Source organism: Drosophila tropicalis, unplaced genomic scaffold (assembly GCF_018151085.1).
Source record: "Drosophila tropicalis isolate 14030-0801.00 unplaced genomic scaffold, ASM1815108v1 contig_573, whole genome shotgun sequence".
In the NCBI taxonomy this organism is placed as follows: domain Eukaryota; kingdom Metazoa; phylum Arthropoda; class Insecta; order Diptera; family Drosophilidae; genus Drosophila; species Drosophila tropicalis.
In genome coordinates this window covers 2,138,675-2,159,535 of record NW_027173049.1, presented here as the reverse complement: position 1 = coordinate 2,159,535, position 20,861 = coordinate 2,138,675, and the positions used below count along the sequence as shown (strand labels likewise).

At 41.4% G+C, this 20,861-nt stretch overlaps 5 protein-coding genes and 1 non-coding gene across 8 annotated transcripts; 3 read left to right on the top strand and 3 right to left on the bottom strand.

Moving 5' to 3' along the window:
* Positions 1-1,512: 1,512 nt before the first annotated feature.
* LOC137575321 (uncharacterized) lies at positions 1,513-2,198 on the bottom strand. The gene is made up of 3 exons (XM_068287835.1): positions 2,058-2,198; positions 1,932-1,988; positions 1,513-1,862 (listed from the first exon to the last, which is right to left on the bottom strand). The coding sequence occupies exons 1-3, from the start codon at positions 2,064-2,066 to the stop codon at positions 1,638-1,640; spliced, it is 291 nt and encodes a 96-aa protein (XP_068143936.1). The 5' UTR covers positions 2,067-2,198; the 3' UTR covers positions 1,513-1,637.
* Positions 2,199-3,284: 1,086 nt separating this feature from the next.
* On the top strand, positions 3,285-12,161 carry Prp8 (pre-mRNA processing factor 8). Its single transcript, XM_068287917.1, has 12 exons — positions 3,285-3,381; positions 3,584-4,238; positions 4,292-4,507; positions 4,578-4,790; positions 4,856-4,981; positions 5,516-5,935; positions 5,999-7,268; positions 7,334-7,526; positions 7,759-8,332; positions 8,404-8,554; positions 8,616-8,792; positions 8,849-12,161. Exons 2-12 carry the CDS (start codon positions 3,601-3,603, stop codon positions 12,083-12,085), a joined length of 7,215 nt encoding a protein of 2,404 aa, XP_068144018.1. The 5' UTR covers positions 3,285-3,381; positions 3,584-3,600; the 3' UTR covers positions 12,086-12,161.
* On the top strand, positions 5,223-5,405 carry LOC137575639 (small Cajal body-specific RNA PsiU2-55). Its single transcript, XR_011032213.1, has one exon. It is a non-coding gene; the product is annotated as a small Cajal body-specific RNA PsiU2-55 (non-coding RNA).
* On the bottom strand, positions 12,118-13,033 carry LOC137575372 (dynein axonemal light chain 4). The gene is made up of 3 exons (XM_068287923.1): positions 12,769-13,033; positions 12,614-12,697; positions 12,118-12,556 (listed from the first exon to the last, which is right to left on the bottom strand). Exons 1-3 carry the CDS (start codon positions 12,835-12,837, stop codon positions 12,392-12,394), a joined length of 318 nt encoding a protein of 105 aa, XP_068144024.1. The 5' UTR covers positions 12,838-13,033; the 3' UTR covers positions 12,118-12,391.
* Positions 13,034-13,665: 632 nt separating this feature from the next.
* On the bottom strand, positions 13,666-20,861 carry Hen1 (Hen1 methyltransferase). The gene is made up of 4 exons (XM_068287922.1): positions 20,508-20,861; positions 20,401-20,448; positions 14,523-14,692; positions 13,666-14,456 (listed from the first exon to the last, which is right to left on the bottom strand). Exons 1-4 carry the CDS (start codon positions 20,688-20,690, stop codon positions 13,700-13,702), a joined length of 1,158 nt encoding a protein of 385 aa, XP_068144023.1. The 5' UTR covers positions 20,691-20,861; the 3' UTR covers positions 13,666-13,699.
* On the top strand, positions 14,842-20,247 carry bsd (back seat driver). Of its 3 annotated transcripts, none has more exons than XM_068287921.1 (5): positions 14,842-14,992; positions 15,734-16,307; positions 16,370-16,525; positions 16,603-18,587; positions 18,644-20,247. In XM_068287921.1, the coding sequence occupies exons 2-5, from the start codon at positions 15,914-15,916 to the stop codon at positions 19,175-19,177; spliced, it is 3,069 nt and encodes a 1,022-aa protein (XP_068144022.1). In that variant the 5' UTR covers positions 14,842-14,992; positions 15,734-15,913; the 3' UTR covers positions 19,178-20,247. The 3 variants fall into 3 exon arrangements, with proteins under 3 accessions (XP_068144022.1, XP_068144019.1, XP_068144020.1); XM_068287918.1 differs by having other exon boundaries at positions 16,600-18,587; XM_068287919.1 differs by having other exon boundaries at positions 15,731-16,307; positions 16,600-18,587.

The window sequence follows — 20,861 nt, the reverse complement described above, 5'->3', positions numbered from 1 at the left end:
TCAGCTGGGTAATGGGAATATTCATGTTGTCTTCTCGATTTACACCATTATTTCTTTCTTTAAAACTTTTTTCCAACAGACAAATTTACAAATTTTGATTTGATTGTCCAAATTTCAAAAATTGTGCAATTGACAAAACAAATTAACAAGAGCAATAGAGTTTTAATCCACAACAAAAGAGTAAAAAATTTTAATGACAACAATTTCACATTTCACAAACTTTACCACATTTACTTTGAAACAGTATTAATTAAACAAATAACCAGAAAACTGAAATGTTTAGAAAACGTCAGGCGTTTTTTGAACAATGGAAGAATGGTTTTTAAATATTCAACGAAAAGTCTTTTGTGAAAGAACACGTAGGTCTTACATTCTAAGGGAACATAAATCTTAAATTGTATGTAGCCTGTGGACTTTACTACCCTTTCACGTGGGCAATATAAATTTTAATGATTAATACTGACAAAGTCATGCTTACGCTAAATTTTCTATGTCCAAGCCCAGCTTCAAACAACATCGGTTAAATCTATTATTATTTAAACACATAAAACTGGCCACTCGTTACTATTTTTTGTTTTTGTGCTTTGTTTTTCGGTCATACGAAATACACTCGTATGAACTTACGTGGAGCGGCGACCATATAAAAAGATAACGATATAAAAACACCAGCGGAAGAGTTTCCGAAAAACCAGTCGACAATTGAATGCGAGTGCGTTTACACAGGCCACAGAGACAATAGACGGAGAACTACAAAAATTTATAAAACAAAATGAAGAAAACAGTGGGTGTAAGTGGTTATCTTATCGGAGTGCAGCCAAAACCCCTTTGTCCAGGGGTGTTAATCACTTTGATAGTTTCCTAGGAAGTTGACTCAGTGTTTATTTACATTTTTATCACCGCTCTCCTATAGATACTAATTGTGGCTGTCCTTATTGCCATGGCCTATGGCTTGCAGCCTTTGAACCGTGATCAACAACACCACCATCACAAGCGTCAAAGCAACAGCCCGAACCCACACCATTTGCAACCGCATCAGCATCATTCCGCAGTACATCGTTTACCAAAATCTGAGGAAAACAAACATGCCCATAAGGCCATTCCCCTTGTTGCTGGAGGCGTCCATAAACTGCATAAGTTGAAATCCCAACGGAGTCCCAGGCAATCCCATTCGGGCAAAGAGTCAAAGCCAAACCATAAGCATCATGAAAAGCAGCACCACTCCAAGAAGCGACACGCTGGATCATCGCGCCGCCACTAGATTCATAAATTATATTTATTCGCATATTTATGTAACGCTTGAAAACTTTTGAAAATGTAGCGAAATTTTTGACAACATTTTCATGACCTGTTTTATTCTTTTATTTTGGGTCTAGTGCTCACCTCGTAATAAGTTGGTAATTAAAATTTTCTTTATGTCTGGCCTAAGCCTCGTCTCAGCCATAATTGCTGAAATTTCTTTGGAAGCGGTCGTACAAAATCCGGTTTCGGAGCAAGTGAAGTAAAAATTTAAAATTATTTTGTGCTGTGTGTTATGTTTATTGTGAATTGTGATAATGCCGGTTGGAATTTTTGGGGTCAAAAGCACTTTTGATGACGTCACAAACGAGTTAAGAGGTTAATGTAATTAGGTTTGGTTTTTAGCCCCACACAGGGTAAATGGGACGACGGTAATAACCGCCATAATACCGGCCATATCCATAGCCTCCGCTGTATTTGTAACCACCGCCCCAGCCGCCATAGGAAGAGCGCCCATAGTAACTAGGAACCACTGCAATTGGGGCTGGAGCTGCATAATAACCATATCCAATAGAGTCTGCCGTATCTAGATCAGCCTCAGGCTCGGCGGCTGCGGTTAAACGTTTCTAGGCACAAGGAGTAAGAATCAATAGAGACGTTTCCAATGGTTAGAAAATATTTTAGAAGCTGCTTACCTCCTCTATAGGTCCCGCACTAGTCGTCGCTATAACAGCCAACAAAATGACCCAGAACTGTTATGGAAAATTATAAATATTCAATTGAATGGTCTATAATAGCAAATGTAGTTCACATCTGATTACCTTAGCCATTGTTAATATTGTTTTGCAAAATTTCACAACGATTGTAAATATTTTTAAGCCAAATTAACACCTTTCCTTGAGTCGTTCTCGGAGTTCTAGCTAGATGCAATGTGTGAGGTAAACTGTGATTGGGAATCACAGTCCTAACATCTTTTATAGTGGCTGAGATCGAATTTGCATATGATGCAAATTGAAAAAGCAAACAAAATCAAGCCCTGGAAAAGTCATTAACCGTGAGAGCAAAAGGAAATTGGATATTGAAAGAAAAAATGAATCAGGGTCAGGTTTTCACATTCATTGAATCCAAATCTTGAATCTTATTACTATAAATTTAAGATTTTCAAAAACATGTTTCGGTACCAGTTTAGCATCGATTCGAGTTGACGCAGTGACCAAGAAAAGGTATCTAATCACTTAAATAAATAAATAAATAAATGACGATACAATTTAATTAATAACTGGCAATTCTCCAATTATATTACTGATTACATACATAATATATGTATTTAGATTTACGGGTTTCTCTTCAATTCATTATTCTGATGAAACTTGGCAGGTTTGGGAGTGTGGTTTTTAAGTTGATGAGGAGGAGTCGGTGGAGGGTAACGATCAACAGCCCACTCGATGTACCGATGTTCGTCTGAGATACTGGGGCGAAACTTATTAATAATAAACTAAATAATTATAAACAGATGTATCTATTGACTTAAAAACTCAAATGTCTGCCAAAGAACGGGCTACAGAGCAGGACGAAACTTTTATAATTGTCTATAAGGAACCGAAAAGATTGTGAGATTAACTTGTTTATCATAGGGCAAATCAATGTCTTTACATAATCGCTAACATTAAACATTAGTTGAGCTTATAGTTTCCTGACAATTGTGATTTGCTGCTGCTGGAAAGCATGTTAAATAGTAGGAATGCTATAAAGTCCGAAAGTATCCTCCTCTATAGTTGAAAAGATATAGTGAAATGTTGCATGTCAGTGCCACGATTTTTCGTCATTATTTCGTAAAAAATTCAAATATCTGCACTACAAGGCGGTAACATTTTAAATTATGAAAAGATTTTATATCAATAAAACAACTTTAAATGAAATTTAAAAAAGTGCACAAATTCAAATTCGATTTTCGATAGGTTTGCTCCGATAATGTCGATTAACCGATCAATTTTGCTCCGAAATGTCGATTAATCAACATTAATCGATACTGTCATCGATTGTTTTGCAACCGCTAATAGAAATGGCTGCCGCATTGTAAACGTTTTGCAAAACCGGGAAAATTGATTGAAAAAGACGAAAAAACGGATAAATATTGTGAATTAGGTAATAGTTTGGCCAAAAACAGAGATGTAATGTTTTAAGTATAAAATTCTTCAATAAAATAAAGATTCGAATGCCTTTTTCGTGAAGTGAAAATTGCTAAATGCGCGGCGTCAGACAAAACGTGTCTGTGTCTGCAGTTGGTGTGTGTAAATGTGAGACTCCTACTAAGATCAACTTTTTTTCCATTTATCAATTGACCTAGATGCTACTTCTTAAAAGATGTCAATACCACCATATATGATACCGCCAAATGCCTGGGCCGCTCAGTTAATGGCCCAGCAGCAGGCTTTTGCGGCGGCCCATGCCCAACAAGCGCAGCTGCATGCCCAACAGCAAATGGCTAACCAGATACAGCAAATTCCACCGCCAGGAGCACCATTGCCTCCACCCGGAGGTGTTGGTGGACCTTCAGCCGGCGGGCAAACTAATGGCATTCAAGCGCTGACTCCTGGTCAACCGGGACTGGGTCAAATACCGACACCAAAACCTGATATAATTACGGAGGAGAAACTGCAGGAGAAGGCCTTAAAGTGGCAGCACTTGCAATCAAAACGCTTTGCAGAGAAACGCAAGTTTGGTTTTATCGACACCCAAAAGGAGGATATGCCGCCAGAGCACATACGAAAGATTATACGCGATCATGGAGACATGACCTCGCGCAAATATCGTCATGACAAACGTGTCTACTTGGGTGCTCTTAAATATATGCCACATGCAGTGCTAAAGCTACTGGAAAATATGCCTATGCCTTGGGAGCAGATTCGAGATGTTCAAGTGCTTTACCACATTACTGGAGCCATCACTTTTGTCAATGAAATTCCTTGGGTTATCGAGCCCGTCTACATAGCGCAATGGGGGTAAGGAAGGAGGCGATTAAAGATGAATTTCATTAACCTGAATTCTGTTTTAGAACAATGTGGATTATGATGAGACGTGAAAAGCGTGATCGTAGGCACTTCAAGCGTATGCGGTTTCCTCCATTTGACGATGAGGAGCCGCCTCTAGACTATGCTGACAATGTGCTAGATGTGGAACCACTGGAAGCCATTCAAATAGAATTGGATAACGATGAAGACAACGCTGTACACAAATGGTTCTATGACCATAGGCCCCTAGTAGACACGTCGTTAGTACATTTTCCACAATCTGATTTTTCATTGAGTTTGTTAAAAAAAACGACAAAAATATATTCTTAGGTTTGTTAATGGTTCGACATACCGAAAATGGAATCTTTCCCTTCCGCAATTGGCAACGCTTTATCGATTGGCTAATCAATTGCTTACTGACCTCGTGGACAATAATTTCTTTTATCTCTTTGACCCAAAGAGCTTTTTCACGGCCAAGGCTCTAAATATGGCTATTCCGGGTGGACCCAAATTCGAACCACTTATCAAGGATCATAATGTTGGGTAGGTTTTTCAAACCCATTGAAAATTAGACCTTGTAAATTAAATTTTCCGGCTTTTCATTGCAGAGATGAGGATTGGAACGAGTTTAATGACATTAATAAGGTCATTATACGACAACCGATTCGTACGGAATATAGAATTGCATTTCCCTATCTGTACAACAATATGCCCCATTTTGTGCATTTAAGTTGGTAAGCAAAAATATTACAAACATTTTTGTTTTCGGTTGTTACAACAATGTAAAATTATGTAATGAAAGTAAAATTATTGGGCATTCAATTAAAGTCCCATTTTGATTTGTGTGATATCAAAAATTGGATAGCTTTCAGCTTTTATATGCTGACAAAAATATAAAGTAACTTCATGTGAAAGGGAATAAACATATTATAAATTATAAAACCATGAGTAAGCCCCGAACTGTTACCACATATAAATACATATAAATTATGCGTTGTCACTTTACAAGTCTACCGGCAGCGCCTAATGGCATGTAAGAATAATAAAAGACTCCCAAGTTTACTACAAATTTAGCGATAATGGTGCGGGAGATGCAATGAGAAATGTTCGTTATGATTGCAAAGACTAAGTCATAACTGCTGATAGTTGCAGACAAACTTGTACTTACAATAAGATCTTTTATTAAACTTGTACTTAATTCATAACAGAATAAGACATTTTTACAAATCAAATCTGATCATTAGAAATGTTTTTTTTTTATTTAATAGGTATCACACCCCCAACGTGGTCTACATTAAGACCGAAGATCCTGATTTGCCAGCTTTTTACTTTGATCCTTTAATAAATCCCATTTCGCATCGAAATGCCAATTCAAAGGTACAAGAGCCGCTGCCCGATGATGATGAGGATTTTACATTGCCGGATGAAGTGCAACCTTTTCTACAGGACACTCCTCTCTATACCGACAATACGGCTAATGGCATTGCTTTGTTGTGGGCACCGCGCCCATTTAATATGCGTTCAGGACGATCTCGACGAGCCATTGATGTGCCTTTGGTTAAATGCTGGTACAAGGAACATTGCCCGCCTGGCCATCCGGTCAAGGTGCGGGTTAGCTACCAAAAACTACTCAAATATTATGTCCTGAATGCCCTCAAGCATCGTAAACCCAAGCCACAAAAGAAGAGGTAAGTCTTGACTGGAATTCAAACAGTTTTCGATCTTACTGTCGGCTGTACCCTTCCATTTAGGTATCTCTTCCGTTCGTTTAAGGCTACGAAGTTCTTTCAGACCACCACTTTGGATTGGGTGGAGGCTGGTCTTCAGGTTTGTCGCCAGGGCTATAATATGCTAAATCTTCTGATTCATAGAAAGAATCTGAATTACCTGCATTTGGACTATAATTTCAATTTGAAGCCTGTTAAAACTTTGACAACCAAGGAGCGTAAAAAGTCTCGTTTCGGCAATGCCTTTCATTTGTGCCGTGAAATTCTGCGCCTAACCAAGCTAATCATAGACTCTCACGTTCAATATCGCCTGAACAATGTAGATGCCTTCCAGCTTGCCGATGGCCTTCAGTATATTTTTGCACATGTAGGACAACTGACTGGAATGTATCGATACAAATACAAATTGATGCGTCAAATCCGCATGTGCAAGGATTTAAAGCACTTAATTTACTACCGCTTCAACACGGGACCCGTGGGCAAGGGTCCGGGTTGTGGTTTCTGGGCACCGGGATGGCGTGTATGGTTGTTCTTCATGCGAGGAATCACACCCCTTTTGGAGCGGTGGCTGGGCAATCTTTTGTCGCGTCAATTTGAGGGTCGCCACTCCAAGGGTGTAGCCAAGACGGTGACCAAACAGCGTGTCGAGTCGCATTTCGATTTAGAGCTGCGAGCGTCTGTAATGCACGACATTGTGGATATGATGCCCGAGGGCATAAAGCAGAACAAGGCGCGCACAATCCTGCAGCATTTGTCGGAGGCGTGGCGTTGCTGGAAAGCAAACATCCCATGGAAGGTACCTGGTCTTCCTATCCCGATTGAGAACATGATTTTGCGATATGTCAAAATGAAGGCGGATTGGTGGACAAATACGGCCCACTACAATCGAGAACGCATACGTCGTGGTGCTACTGTGGACAAGACGGTATGCAAGAAAAATTTGGGACGACTCACGCGTTTATATTTGAAGGCGGAGCAGGAACGACAACACAATTACCTCAAGGATGGACCTTACATATCACCCGAAGAAGCTGTAGCCATATATACTACGACAGTGCATTGGTTGGAATCACGGCGCTTTGCTCCCATTCCCTTTCCTCCACTCTCCTACAAACACGACACAAAGCTGCTGATCCTGGCCCTGGAGCGACTAAAGGAGGCGTACAGTGTAAAGTCGCGTCTAAATCAAAGCCAACGAGAGGAATTGGGTCTCATTGAGCAGGCCTATGATAATCCCCACGAGGCATTGTCACGCATTAAGCGTCACTTGTTAACCCAAAGAGCTTTCAAAGAGGTGCGACACATTTTCTTGATTAAGTTCAATTAACTTAAGTGCTTTGTTTTTTTATAAATTTACAGGTGGGCATTGAGTTTATGGACTTGTATAGTCATCTGATACCCGTATATGAGGTGGAACCTCTGGAGAAGATCACAGATGCCTATCTGGATCAGTATTTGTGGTATGAGGCAGACAAAAGACGACTATTTCCACCCTGGATCAAGCCCAGCGATACAGAACCACCGCCACTCTTGGCATACAAATGGTGTCAAGGTAGTAGAGGGATTCTTAATAGCCCAATTCATCACACTTCCTTAGTTAGAACAAGTGTGGGCATTTCGGGCGTGTGATTTGTGGCAAAGTGATATGTACTTGATAATCCCCTTGTTGCAAACCTCACGCCGGAAAGATGCCTCCAAATACTTCAGTCGAAATCCAGGATCAGTTTAAAATATTGTGTGGATAGACCAGTCAACTTAATTGTGTTTTTTTTCTCTTCAATAAGGTATAAACAATCTGCAGGATGTGTGGGATGTTGGCGAGGGAGAATGTAACGTTCTCTTGGAATCCCGCTTTGAAAAGCTTTATGAGAAAATTGATTTGACTCTGCTCAATCGTTTGCTCCGTCTAATTGTGGACCACAACATTGCGGATTACATGACGGCCAAAAACAATGTGGTGATCAATTACAAGGACATGAATCACACAAACAGCTACGGTATCATTCGTGGCCTACAGTTCTCCTCGTTTATAACGCAATATTATGGATTGGTCCTGGATCTCCTGGTCCTGGGTCTGCATCGCTCGAGTGAAATGGCCGGTCCACCCCAAATGCCCAACGATTTTCTCACATTCCAGGATGCTGTCACAGAGGTTGCGCATCCCATTCGTCTTTATTGCCGTTATGTGGATCGCATTCATTTGTTCTTCAGGTTTTCCGCCGAAGAGGCGCGTGATCTTATCCAGCGTTATTTGACTGAGCATCCTGACCCGAACAATGAGAACATTGTGGGCTACAACAATAAAAAATGCTGGCCACGCGATGCACGCATGCGTCTTATGAAGCACGATGTGAATTTGTAGGTTCCATTGTAAAAAAAATTATTCTTTCTGAATAATTTGAATTTTATTAATATTTTTGTTTTCTTAGGGGCCGCGCCGTTTTCTGGGACATTAAGAATCGTTTGCCTCGTTCGGTGACCACAATTGGCTGGGAGAATACCTTTGTTTCTGTATATTCTAAGGATAATCCCAATTTACTGTTCAACATGAGCGGCTTTGAGTGTCGCATTCTTCCAAAGGTTCCACAAAAATTAATAATAGTAGAAGTTCAGTTGATTATTGTTAATATTTCTCTTCCAGTGCCGCACACAAAACGAAGAGTTTACTCATCGTGATGGTGTCTGGAATTTGCAGAACGAAATCACCAAGGAACGTACAGCTCAATGTTTTCTGCGAGTGGATGATGAGTCATTGGGTCGCTTCCACAATCGTGTACGACAGATTTTAATGGCCTCCGGTTCGACGACGTTTACCAAGGTGGGTTTCCAAATAAATATATCCAAAAGAAAATGAATTATTGGCATATTTTGCAGATTGTGAACAAATGGAATACGGCATTGATTGGACTGATGACGTATTTCCGTGAGGCTGTGGTCAACACGCAGGAGTTGCTAGATTTGCTGGTCAAGTGCGAGAACAAGATTCAAACCCGTATCAAGATCGGTTTGAACTCAAAAATGCCGTCACGTTTTCCTCCTGTTGTCTTTTATACTCCAAAGGAATTGGGCGGCTTGGGAATGTTGAGTATGGGTCACGTGCTTATTCCGCAATCAGATCTTCGTTGGTCCAAGCAAACGGATGTGGGCATCACCCATTTCCGTTCGGGTATGTCGCATGATGAGGATCAGTTGATTCCGAATCTATATCGTTACATCCAACCCTGGGAAAGTGAGTTTATTGACTCTCAGCGAGTGTGGGCGGAATATGCACTGAAGCGGCAGGAGGCGAATGCCCAGAATCGTCGCCTCACTCTGGAAGATCTTGAGGACAGTTGGGATCGTGGCATTCCGAGGATCAATACCCTCTTCCAAAAGGATCGACACACGTTGGCCTATGACAAGGGTTGGCGCATTCGCACGGAGTTCAAGCAATATCAGGTGCTGAAGCAGAATCCTTTTTGGTGGACTCATCAACGTCACGATGGCAAATTGTGGAATCTAAACAATTATCGGACGGACATGATTCAAGCTCTGGGCGGAGTGGAGGGCATCTTAGAGCATACATTATTTAAGGGCACTTACTTCCCCACGTGGGAGGGTTTGTTCTGGGAGAAGGCATCCGGATTCGAGGAGTCCATGAAATATAAGAAGCTCACAAATGCCCAGCGATCTGGTCTCAATCAGATTCCGAATCGTCGCTTTACTCTCTGGTGGTCACCGACTATTAATCGAGCGAATGTCTATGTCGGTTTCCAGGTTCAGCTGGATCTGACGGGTATCTTCATGCACGGTAAAATTCCTACCCTTAAAATTTCCCTCATTCAGATATTCCGTGCCCATTTGTGGCAAAAGATCCATGAATCTATTGTGATGGATCTGTGTCAGGTGTTCGATCAAGAGCTGGACGCCCTGGAGATTGAGACAGTGCAAAAAGAGACCATTCATCCGCGTAAATCCTACAAAATGAACTCTTCCTGCGCCGACATCCTCCTGTTCCCCGCCTACAAGTGGAATGTTTCACGTCCTTCGCTGCTAGCAGACACAAAAGACACTATGGACAACACCACGACACAAAAGTATTGGCTGGACATCCAGTTGCGATGGGGTGACTACGATTCCCACGATGTGGAACGTTATGCCAGAGCGAAGTTCCTTGACTACACCACGGACAACATGTCTATTTATCCCTCACCTACTGGAGTTCTCATTGCCATTGACCTCGCATACAATTTGCACTCGGCCTATGGAAACTGGTTCCCAGGATGCAAGACTCTTATCCAACAAGCCATGGCCAAAATCATGAAGGCCAATCCTGCCCTCTATGTGCTGCGTGAACGCATTCGCAAAGCACTCCAACTGTACTCATCGGAGCCCACTGAACCGTATCTTAGCTCTCAGAACTACGGTGAGCTCTTCTCCAACCAGATCATTTGGTTTGTGGACGATACCAATGTGTACCGTGTGACCATACACAAGACTTTTGAGGGCAATCTGACAACAAAGCCCATCAACGGAGCTATTTTCATCTTCAACCCGCGCACTGGTCAGCTGTTCCTGAAGATCATTCACACCTCTGTGTGGGCTGGCCAAAAGCGTTTGGGTCAGTTGGCCAAATGGAAGACCGCCGAGGAAGTTGCAGCTCTCATTCGATCCTTGCCGGTGGAGGAGCAGCCCAAGCAGATCATTGTCACACGTAAGGGCATGTTGGATCCCCTCGAGGTTCATTTGCTTGATTTCCCCAACATTGTGATCAAGGGCTCGGAGCTGCAGTTGCCCTTCCAGGCCTGCCTCAAGGTGGAGAAGTTTGGTGATCTGATTCTTAAGGCCACCGAACCACAGATGGTGCTCTTTAACCTTTACGACGATTGGCTGAAGACGATCTCCTCTTACACGGCGTTTAGTCGACTCATTTTGATTCTTCGCGCTTTGCATGTCAACACGGAACGGACGAAGATCATCCTGAAGCCAGATAAGACTACCATAACGGAAGCCCATCACATCTGGCCCACGCTGACAGACGAGGAATGGATCAAAGTGGAGGTGCAATTGAAGGATCTCATTTTGGCTGATTATGGCAAGAAGAACAACGTAAATGTGGCCTCGCTGACCCAGTCTGAGATTCGTGACATCATCCTGGGTATGGAAATCAGCGCCCCATCGGCGCAACGTCAACAAATTGCCGAAATCGAAAAGCAGACCAAGGAGCAAAACCAATTGACGGCTACTACAACGCGGACGACGAACAAGCATGGTGACGAAATCATCACCTCCACGACCTCCAACTATGAGACGCAAACCTTTAGCTCCAAGACAGAGTGGCGGGTCCGAGCCATCTCGGCCACGAATCTGCATCTGCGCACGAATCACATATATGTCAGCTCGGATGACATCAAAGAGACTGGCTACACCTACATTCTTCCGAAGAACATATTAAAGAAGTTTGTCACCATCTCTGATCTGAGAGCACAGATTGCAGGCTATCTGTATGGAGTTAGTCCGCCGGACAATCCCCAGGTGAAAGAGATCCGTTGCATTGTTATGCCTCCCCAGTGGGGCACCCACCAAACGATTAATTTGCCCAACGCCCTGCCCACACATCAATATCTAAAGGATATGGAACCATTGGGCTGGATCCATACGCAACCCAACGAGTTGCCGCAATTATCTCCACAGGACATAACGACGCATGCCAAGATCATGCAGGAGAATGCTCATTGGGACGGAGAGAAGACAATTGTGATAACCTGCTCATTTACGCCAGGCTCCTGCTCGCTAACCGCCTACAAACTGACACCTTCGGGCTTCGAATGGGGATCCAAAAACACGGACAAGGGTAACAATCCCAAGGGCTATCTGCCATCGCACTACGAACGTGTCCAAATGTTGCTATCGAACAAGTTCCTTGGCTTTTTCATGGTCCCTTCGCAGGGCAGTTGGAATTACAACTTCATGGGCGTTCGACACGACCCGAACATGAAATACGAACTGCAATTGGCCAATCCGAAAGAGTTTTACCACGAATTGCATCGTACTTCGCATTTCCTGCTCTTTGCCAACCTTGAAGATGGAGGCGACGGAGCCGGTGCCGATCGTGAAGATGTCTATGCGTAAATATTGGACAAGTCAAATAACACTTATTAAAATACTTTTTGTAATAAAATTCATTTAATTTTTACCAACAACGAAATTTGTTACCATGGAAATATGTTTGACCCCGCACTGGGCTGGATGGGGGGTTTCATTAATAGGTTAACCAAATGTTTTTATATATATTATGTATATATACATGCATATAGGACTACAGTTAATACAAAAGTTCCGTATCGGTTTCGCAATGTGGTTCGGTTTCTAGGTACATACGTTGACTGCTGGTTGACCCGTTTTCTCCTCCTCCCATCCCCTTCTTTCATTGCTCGACTAAGAGCATTTCCATAGGACTATGGCTAAATTGCCGGCAAAAAACAAATACAGTATGTTTTCCGTCTCATAGGAGACCTCAAATCCAAATCCTTCACCAACAACTACATGCCAATAAATGCCAAATTTCTTATCCATTGTCTCTTTAATGATTTTGGCAGCTTGCTGCAAAATAAAAGAGAATCAGAATCTTATTGAAGATGTTAGGCTTGTAATAAATACCTCATAGTTGGATGAGTATTTCTCGCAAGCGGTGATACTCAGTTCAATGGCCTCAGTGCGCATCTCTTCATTCATATCCGAATGCTGGGAAGAAGATAAGAAATGATAGTTAGTATATCTCAGATCCTATTCTGTTTGCTCTCCTTTAAACCAACCTTCACCAAGGGATATACATGCACAATCTTCTTTTCCCCTTCTTTGCCTCCTTCACCTTCATCGGCCATGTCTCTAAGCCCGCTGGGAAATATCAAATAACTAGGACAATAGGACGAACGGAACGACACGCCAATCGCCGGGGGGGTAATGTAATAAAAATTGAGTTAAATTCCTATTTACATGTGACATACAATTCAAGGCGAACAAAGGGTATATACATATGTATATAGATGAATATACATATAAAAAGCTATATATTTATATGATATTTTGTGAATGTTTATGAATTTGTCACGTCAGGGCCAGGCAGACGGCGGCAAGAATTATTCGTGCCTGCACAGCACAGCGGTTCACTTGCAACTAACTTTTTGACTGACTCCGCAATGGCGCCGATTCTATTAACTAAAAGTTCCCCTTGCCAGGACATTTATGTTTGGTACGAACGTTTCTTTGGCAGGCAGGCAACCGCAGCAGACATTTTATGTTACGTCCTGCTGCATCCCCCTTAATTCTAGTCAGCTCTGTTTTGTTTGCAAATTGTTGCTGTTGTTGTTGTTGCAAACAAAAGCAATTTCCGTGCGGGTGCTAGAGTCAGACGAAACGGCGGCGACGTCGTCATCTTGGCGTCCACCACCTCAATTTTAAGAGTTTTGCAATGTTTTTCCTATGGACAGCGAATAAGGGTAAGAGATGGGAAAAACCCACCACTACACTACTACATACATATATCTGTACATATGTAGTATTAAATCCACATGTGTAAGTCAAGAGATATCGGGGGATAAAATGAGTTATCTATGTAATTCAATTGATTGAATAAAGTTAACGATTAACAGTCTGAAATCACAAAAGAATTTTGTATGTACATACATACATACATACATACATCTAAACTATTTTGATTTATATCATAGAAAACATTACTTTTATTTAGTCCCAAGATTCACATTCACTATGATCTGACAAATGATCTGTATTAGGTTCAGATTCGATTGGATTATCCCAATAATTTTCATCTATTGATCTGTCATCATCGGAGTCCTCGATGAGTATAAAACCATTCTCAACGCGTTTGTTATTTCCTTTGAGCAATTCGTCCAGAATATCCTGAGTGGCTCCAAGCAGATGAGTACGACCTAAAAGGTAGGATATGGGCATCTTGTAAACACGCAATGCTGAGTCATAGGTGTCGTCATTAATGCTCCAGCGACTTAGCTCAAATTGGACCTCAGCCCAAATGATCTCCTCCTTGGTGCGCTTGTCCACAAAAAACGGAAAATCTATAGAATGTAAAAGCTTATACGACTTGGTCTCCGCCTGAGCAGATTGATCAATCAGTGTTGTCAGCAGCGGCATGTCAAGTAGATCCTTGCGTACAAATATGACCATCTGTGTGGCATGTCCCACTGTTGTATAACCCTCTGGTGGATCACCCAAACCCAACAGAGAAAACATATAGTTTGGGTATTTGGCAACGATTTCCAAACACCAGGATTTGAACTGTTCACGAGTCCATTCGAATTTGTGATCATGATGCCGAAATCCATTAGATAAGAGAGGCTTGAAACGTGTGAATATCACATTATAATCGGAATTGGGTGTGCTGATTATTACAAGCTTGGGCTGCATAAACCCAAAAATATTCGATGGAATTTTGTTCAGGACATCGTCATAGACGTGTTCAATTCTAAATGCGAAATATTTTATAATATTGGGTTAATATTTGGTTAATATTTTTAAGAAAGTAACTTACAGCTCCAGGGCGACAACAGCATCTATGCCTTGTAATTCTTTAGAGGATTCAGCCACGCTACCTTGCAGAACGTCTACATGCAAAGGATTTTTTCGTTGCCTTATAAAGTCTGCAACTAAAGGTCTGATAAAAAGTAAATTACTCTTCAGTACGTCTTCATCAATATCCACCTAAAAAACGAAAAAATTGGGAAGAAACAAATTATACAATTCAAATTTCCAACCGTTTTATTTTACAGCTTCATTTTCGAGCACTAATGTTAACTTAACAGCATCATCTGCGAGCACTTTTTACTTATGGAAACGTAACAAAATGGCGGAACAGTACGGAAATGAAACATTGGCTTGTTTGCTAGCCAGCAGACAAATAGAATATGTAATTGCTGTGAAAACTAATTAAATAAATTAATAAAAATACTACTCAACAGTTGCTGAACATGTATTATTAGCCAAGTGGAACTACGGCAAAGTGTAAGCATTTAAGTTTAGCTCTTAATGACTGGTGAAAATTTCTTTAGTGAATAAAAAAGAAAAACGTGAAAACAAAAAGAAGAAGAGTGACATGGGACTGAAAAATCAATTTGATTTATGAACAATTAAATGTGTTTGAAATTTTTAAAAAATGACGAAAGTGAACTGAGCAGTAGTGACACATGAAATATTCCATGAATTTAGTTGATAAATAAAACCAAAGCACCTGAATGCCGGCCAATAAAATCGATTTTCCTTACAATACGTTTGTTTGTCTGTGTCTGTTTTTTTTTGCTTCGTCCGTTTCCAAATGTAAAGTTTAGTGCAAGAAAAAAAAAGGGGACGCGTGTTACGCTTAAAGTAAAAAACCGTAGAGTTCGTCATGTTACAGATAATTTCGTCGAATAGGATAAAATATTAAATTTGTTTTTGTTGAATCTACCTAGTGTGTATGCATGTATTTGTATATTTGTATGTGTATACTTGTTCCACTGTCATGTCGTACCGACCGACCCCAAGGCACAAAGTGAAACTGGAATTTTTGTGATATGAAAAGGCAAAAGAAACGAACAAAAAGAAAAAAAGAAAAAAAACAACAAATTACTAGAAATTAATCAGCATCTTAAATATAATATAGAAGAATTCGCGATTGACTTATTGTCTACAAGTGAGAACATAAGTTTAAATATATGTATTTGTAATCATCTCTGCTTCTTTCTACACTAACCAACCCACTAGCAGACAGCGCGAATGAGAGGCAAAAAGAAAGACGGTGGTAAAAGCAACGCACGCAACGGAATTGAGACAAAAACAAACCGCTTGAATATTTATCGGTTGATCGAAATTCAATGCTAGACTGAATCCGAGAAATTCACGTGGCACAGCAAGGAAGGAAGGACGTAGAAGGGAGAGGACTTTAAAATGGGCAAGCGCCTGATCTTGGAACGCCAGCCCACAGACCGATGTATAAGAAAACGCAAAAGGGTGGAGATTAAAGAAGATAATGACAGCGATGAGGCCGTAGTAGCTGAGAAGTGCCAACGGTTGACTCACAATGTCAATGGCTACGAGTCCCATGACAATGATGATGAGGATTCCTTATCGTCGGGATCAGGAGGTGGCATTGGGACAGCTCTTGTGCAGACGCCGCAGGCGCAAGCGACTCACAGTTTACTAAGCTTGGCTAGCAACGAGAAGCACAATTCTCTGGCCACTGAGTCTCCGCGCCCCGTCTATAGTCTGAGACCTTCTGTAGTCAATGGCACTATCCTGAGAGATGTGCTCTCGAAACCCTGGCGCTTGGGACGACCTATAGGTAAGTGATGCGTCTAATCCCATGTCTTCCAAAACTCTCGCCAATTTAAACATTTTCTGAAGGTAAGGGAAATTTCGGCGAAATATTTCTGGCATCGGACGAAACTGTATGTCCTGTCAGCTCGGAGAGTGCAAAATATGTGGTCAAAATTGAGCCACATTCCAATGGACCACTTTTCGTTGAAATTCATTGTCTGATCCATACTTCTCAGGCCAAAGGTGAGCAATTAAATTAATTTTGACCAATTTTATTTTGATTTTTAACGTGTTTCTTTTTTTTCATTTTGCTTTAGCAGTTACCAATGGTCAGGAAAACGAGGAAGCTCAAGCAAAGATCAGTCCATTGTCGACTCATCTCGCACAAGGTCCGCCATCGGGAATACCCAGCTACATTGCCTCTGGCACCCATTACTTCGGTGATGGTCGCTATCGATTTTTGGTCTTGCCCCGCTTTGACCGAGATCTGCACTCACTAATCAAGAACTCCCGAGTCCAGCAGAAGTCACTTCTAGTGCTGGCCATACATATTGTTAACGTACTGGAGTATCTGCACGACAAGGGGTACTGCCACAATGATATTAAGGCCCAAAATTTAATGATATCCAAGTGCAAGTATCTTCAGAGGCAGACAGTGTCCAGAGACAAGCACTATGAAGAAAAACAACAGACTACGGATAGCGGGAATAGTTCAGAACAAGAGACCACTAACGACGATGAATATTTCTTAAAGAACGAGAAGTTCGCATTGAAACGAATGGCACACATAGGTAAGGGAAAGGACGACGATATGGAAGAGGACGAGGATTTTGATGATGGCGCAACCACCAATAGCAACAACAGCAATAGTAATAGCTTAGACTGCTACCAAACACCAGTGAATAAGAAACGCGCCAGGCCGCGCACTGGTGTCGAGTTCAGCGGTTCCAATCCGGTGCGCTCGTGTCGCCGCGAAAAGCGCAATTCTATGTATGAAGAGATGGTCAAGTCGCACTATCTGCGACCTACCAAGCGAGTTAGCTATCGTGAGGAGTTTAACGAGGATGGATATCCCATCAAGGAGGAGCCGCAGCAAGCGGAGGGGGCTAACAGCGATCAATCGCCAGTTAGTTCGGACAATGAGTCCGAGGAGTTTCTGCCACCTTCTATTCGACGTCCAACAAAGAAATCTTCTGCCAGTTTTTCCGCTGCCAAGCGTCTCGGCACACGACGTCAGCAGAAAATAATGAAAAATCGTGAAATGATTGCGATGGCGGAAGAAAGTACCCGTGGCCGTGATGGCAAGCGAGTCACAACTAATCCGCCACAATACCAGCTTATTCCAGTGGAGGAGGAGCATGTCTTCCTCATCGACTTCGGTCTAGCCTCGAAATATCAAGACCGCGGTGTTCACCGCCCATTCATTATGGACCAGAGACGAGCACATGATGGCACTTTGGAGTTTACTTCCCGGGACGCCCATATGGGTGCTCATTCCCGTCGCAGTGATCTGGAATGCCTGGGTTACAATCTGCTTTATTGGTCTGAAGGCTTTTTGCCTTGGAAGGAAGTCGCCAGTCAGCAGCAGCAAGAGAAGGTACATCGGGCCAAGGAACTGTTCATGACCGATGTCTCGGAAATGCTACGTCAGTTCTATGGAAAACAGATTCCTAAATATTTAGGCGAGTTTCTAAAACTAATCGGGCAATTGTCCTACCAGGAGCGTCCCAACTATCAGCGTTATCGAAATATTTTTAAGCGCGAGTATCGCCGACTTGGCCATGATCCCAACCAGATGAGGCTGAGTAGTGATGAGATTTTGTCCACCTGCGTTAACATTAAAGATGAAGTTGATGGAGGAGCTACTCCTGCCAGCAACAAATGCGATATTTTCGATGTGAATAACAAGTTTTTCAGCAATGCTATTCGCAATTCTGCATTACACACACCATTTCAGGAGCACTCGCTTACAAATCGGGTGTCGCCGAAGAATCTGCGCTCAAAATCTGAGAAGAAAAACATTAAAAAGAAAAGTTTTTCCTGGGCCGAAGTGCTATTACAAGATCCAGATCAAATAGCTAGGGAACGAGCTGTGAAAGAGTTTGAGCGAGAGGAGGAGATATGCCCGTTAAAATCACGTCTTCCTAGGAGATACGAGGGCAAGGCGACATATGCGATACTTGCCGTAGAACAGAGTCGCCGGGATAAGGGGCTAACCGTGCAGGAACACAACAACGAAGACAATGAAGATGACAACCAAGCAGACCAGAATGAAGAGGACAACAATGAAGATGAGGAAGATGAGGTATTTAATTGTTTATTGAATATATAACTTGGTTTAATCAATGCCATCTTTTTAAGGATGAGAGCAATGCAGATGAAGATGCAACTGAGGAAACCGACTCGGAGGAAGGTCGTGTTGGTCGACGTGGTGGACACGGAAGGGTTCGTAAACGAACAACAAGCAAGCAACCAACTACTAAGCTTGGTCGCATAGCCACAGCCGGCAAAGGCAAATCAACAACTGTGGCCGTGGATAAGACTACACCTTTATCCACAGTCGTCGCCAGCAATAAACGTGGCTGTGCCACTCGAAAGGAGCACGCGGTGGCCGCCTCGGCCACCGGTGAGACTGAGCGCAAACTGAAGGCCAGTCAAACGCGTCGGGAGGAGGATCTTCATCATCAAAAACAACAACAACTACTACCCAAGCAGCGGCGACCACGTCGCTGTCTACATAAGACTGAAGCAATAATGGGTGTCGTACAGCAAGACGTTGAGAACAGTTCCGAATTGTTGCCTATGCAAAGTGCGTATGGCGATTATGATGATGAGAATAACTATGGGGCTAAGGGGCGCAATGTTCATGCGCCATCCAGACATTGTCGCAAGTGATAGGATAACCAATAATCGAGAGGCAAGAGGAGAGGCCAATCAGAGAGCGGATCAAAAAACGGAGGGAAAACTGGGAAATCGGTTTTCAAGTATTTTTAGTAATTAATAGTGACAGGAGGGGACACACACAAATGCCTATACCCAGATACGCCTACGTGCTAAGTTAGGACGAGCAGAGAAAGCCACACAAAACTAATCCATGTGTAGAATGAACATTTTTATTTTTGTTTTTAAGTTAAAGTGGGATTTCCCAGCTAAATATAGAAAAGGAGAGTTGTTGAATCATTCAAATAAGTGCATACATACATTATTACTTATGCTTCTATACTACTACATCAACTCCGTTGGGTAAAATGAAAGGGAGAGTGCGGGAGCAGTATAATTATGATGGACATAATGTTAGATTTGTATATCGCCGTCATGATAGCAAATGTTTAAATTGTTTAATTTTGATTTTATTATTTTCGAAGAAACGAATGTGTTAGACTCTTTTTTGTTAGGTAATACATGAATAATTGCATAATCCTTAATGCAATTTTAGGTTTATATTGCATACACAATGCAAACCACCACCAATTTCCCGCATCTTCCTCACGCATATACACACCCACTTACACTCGTCCAAAATCCCCTTTGGATACATAGTCTCCTTAAGAAGAAAAAGTATTTAATAAAACTAACAAAAAAAAACTAGATAAAAGGTTATTTCGTAAAAATGTTTAAGTCTAAGATTAGGATATAAATATGTATAAAAAGCAACATAAACTCCGGATACAAAATAAAACAGACAAAAAAATAATCAGATATACATATGTTCAAAATTTAATTTACTTGGACTACATTTTCAATTCATTTCCCAAATAAGTAGATAAACATGGATAACTGGAAATCGTTTTTGTAACCAATTCCTATATCATTTAATATGATTTATTTTTTTATAAAGCGAATAAAGGAAGTCATTAAAAAATGTTTAAGAACTAAAATGATTAAAAATTAAATTTGAAATCAAGGCACGATCAAAGTTTCCTTAAAAACATTGTAAAAATAATAAATGGATAATTTGATTCCAATTGGTTTTTTTTTTGTTTATTTTACAATTCTACCACCCATATTACGGTCATTCCTTAGAGAATAGGAACCTTTCCTTGGAAAATTTCTTAAGGATTATTTTTAATGCATAATGGGACCTATTTTCAATTTAGGATGCATAAATATGTACATACCTCAAGAATTTTCTCGATAGTCTCAATGCGTCTCATCAATTGGAATAGCTTAAATAAAAAAAAATAAAAATTACAAATAGCTCTCGAAAATCTCTAAAGTTTAGTACCCGCATTTCGCTGCATCCAAAGTCAACAACACTTTTAATTTTTTGCGCCCAACGGGGATCTTGCAAAATTTGTAGAGCAGTGCAATAACGCTGTTCCCACAATCTCGGTGTAAAGGTGACACCCGTGTCTGTCATATTGGTGTCAGTGTGTGTAGATCCACAAGGCAATTTGTAAGAAAACATCTTTTAATATTTGAAAGTCACTGTTTCAATTTTCATTTAATAAAAGTTTTGTTTTTATTGCTGGATTAATACATAGTGGTGGGAAACTATCGATGGCTTTATTGAGGTATCGGTGGTTAAACTTCTGAGCCCCTATCGATAGGTTAGTTTAAAATCCCATTAAAACTTTTG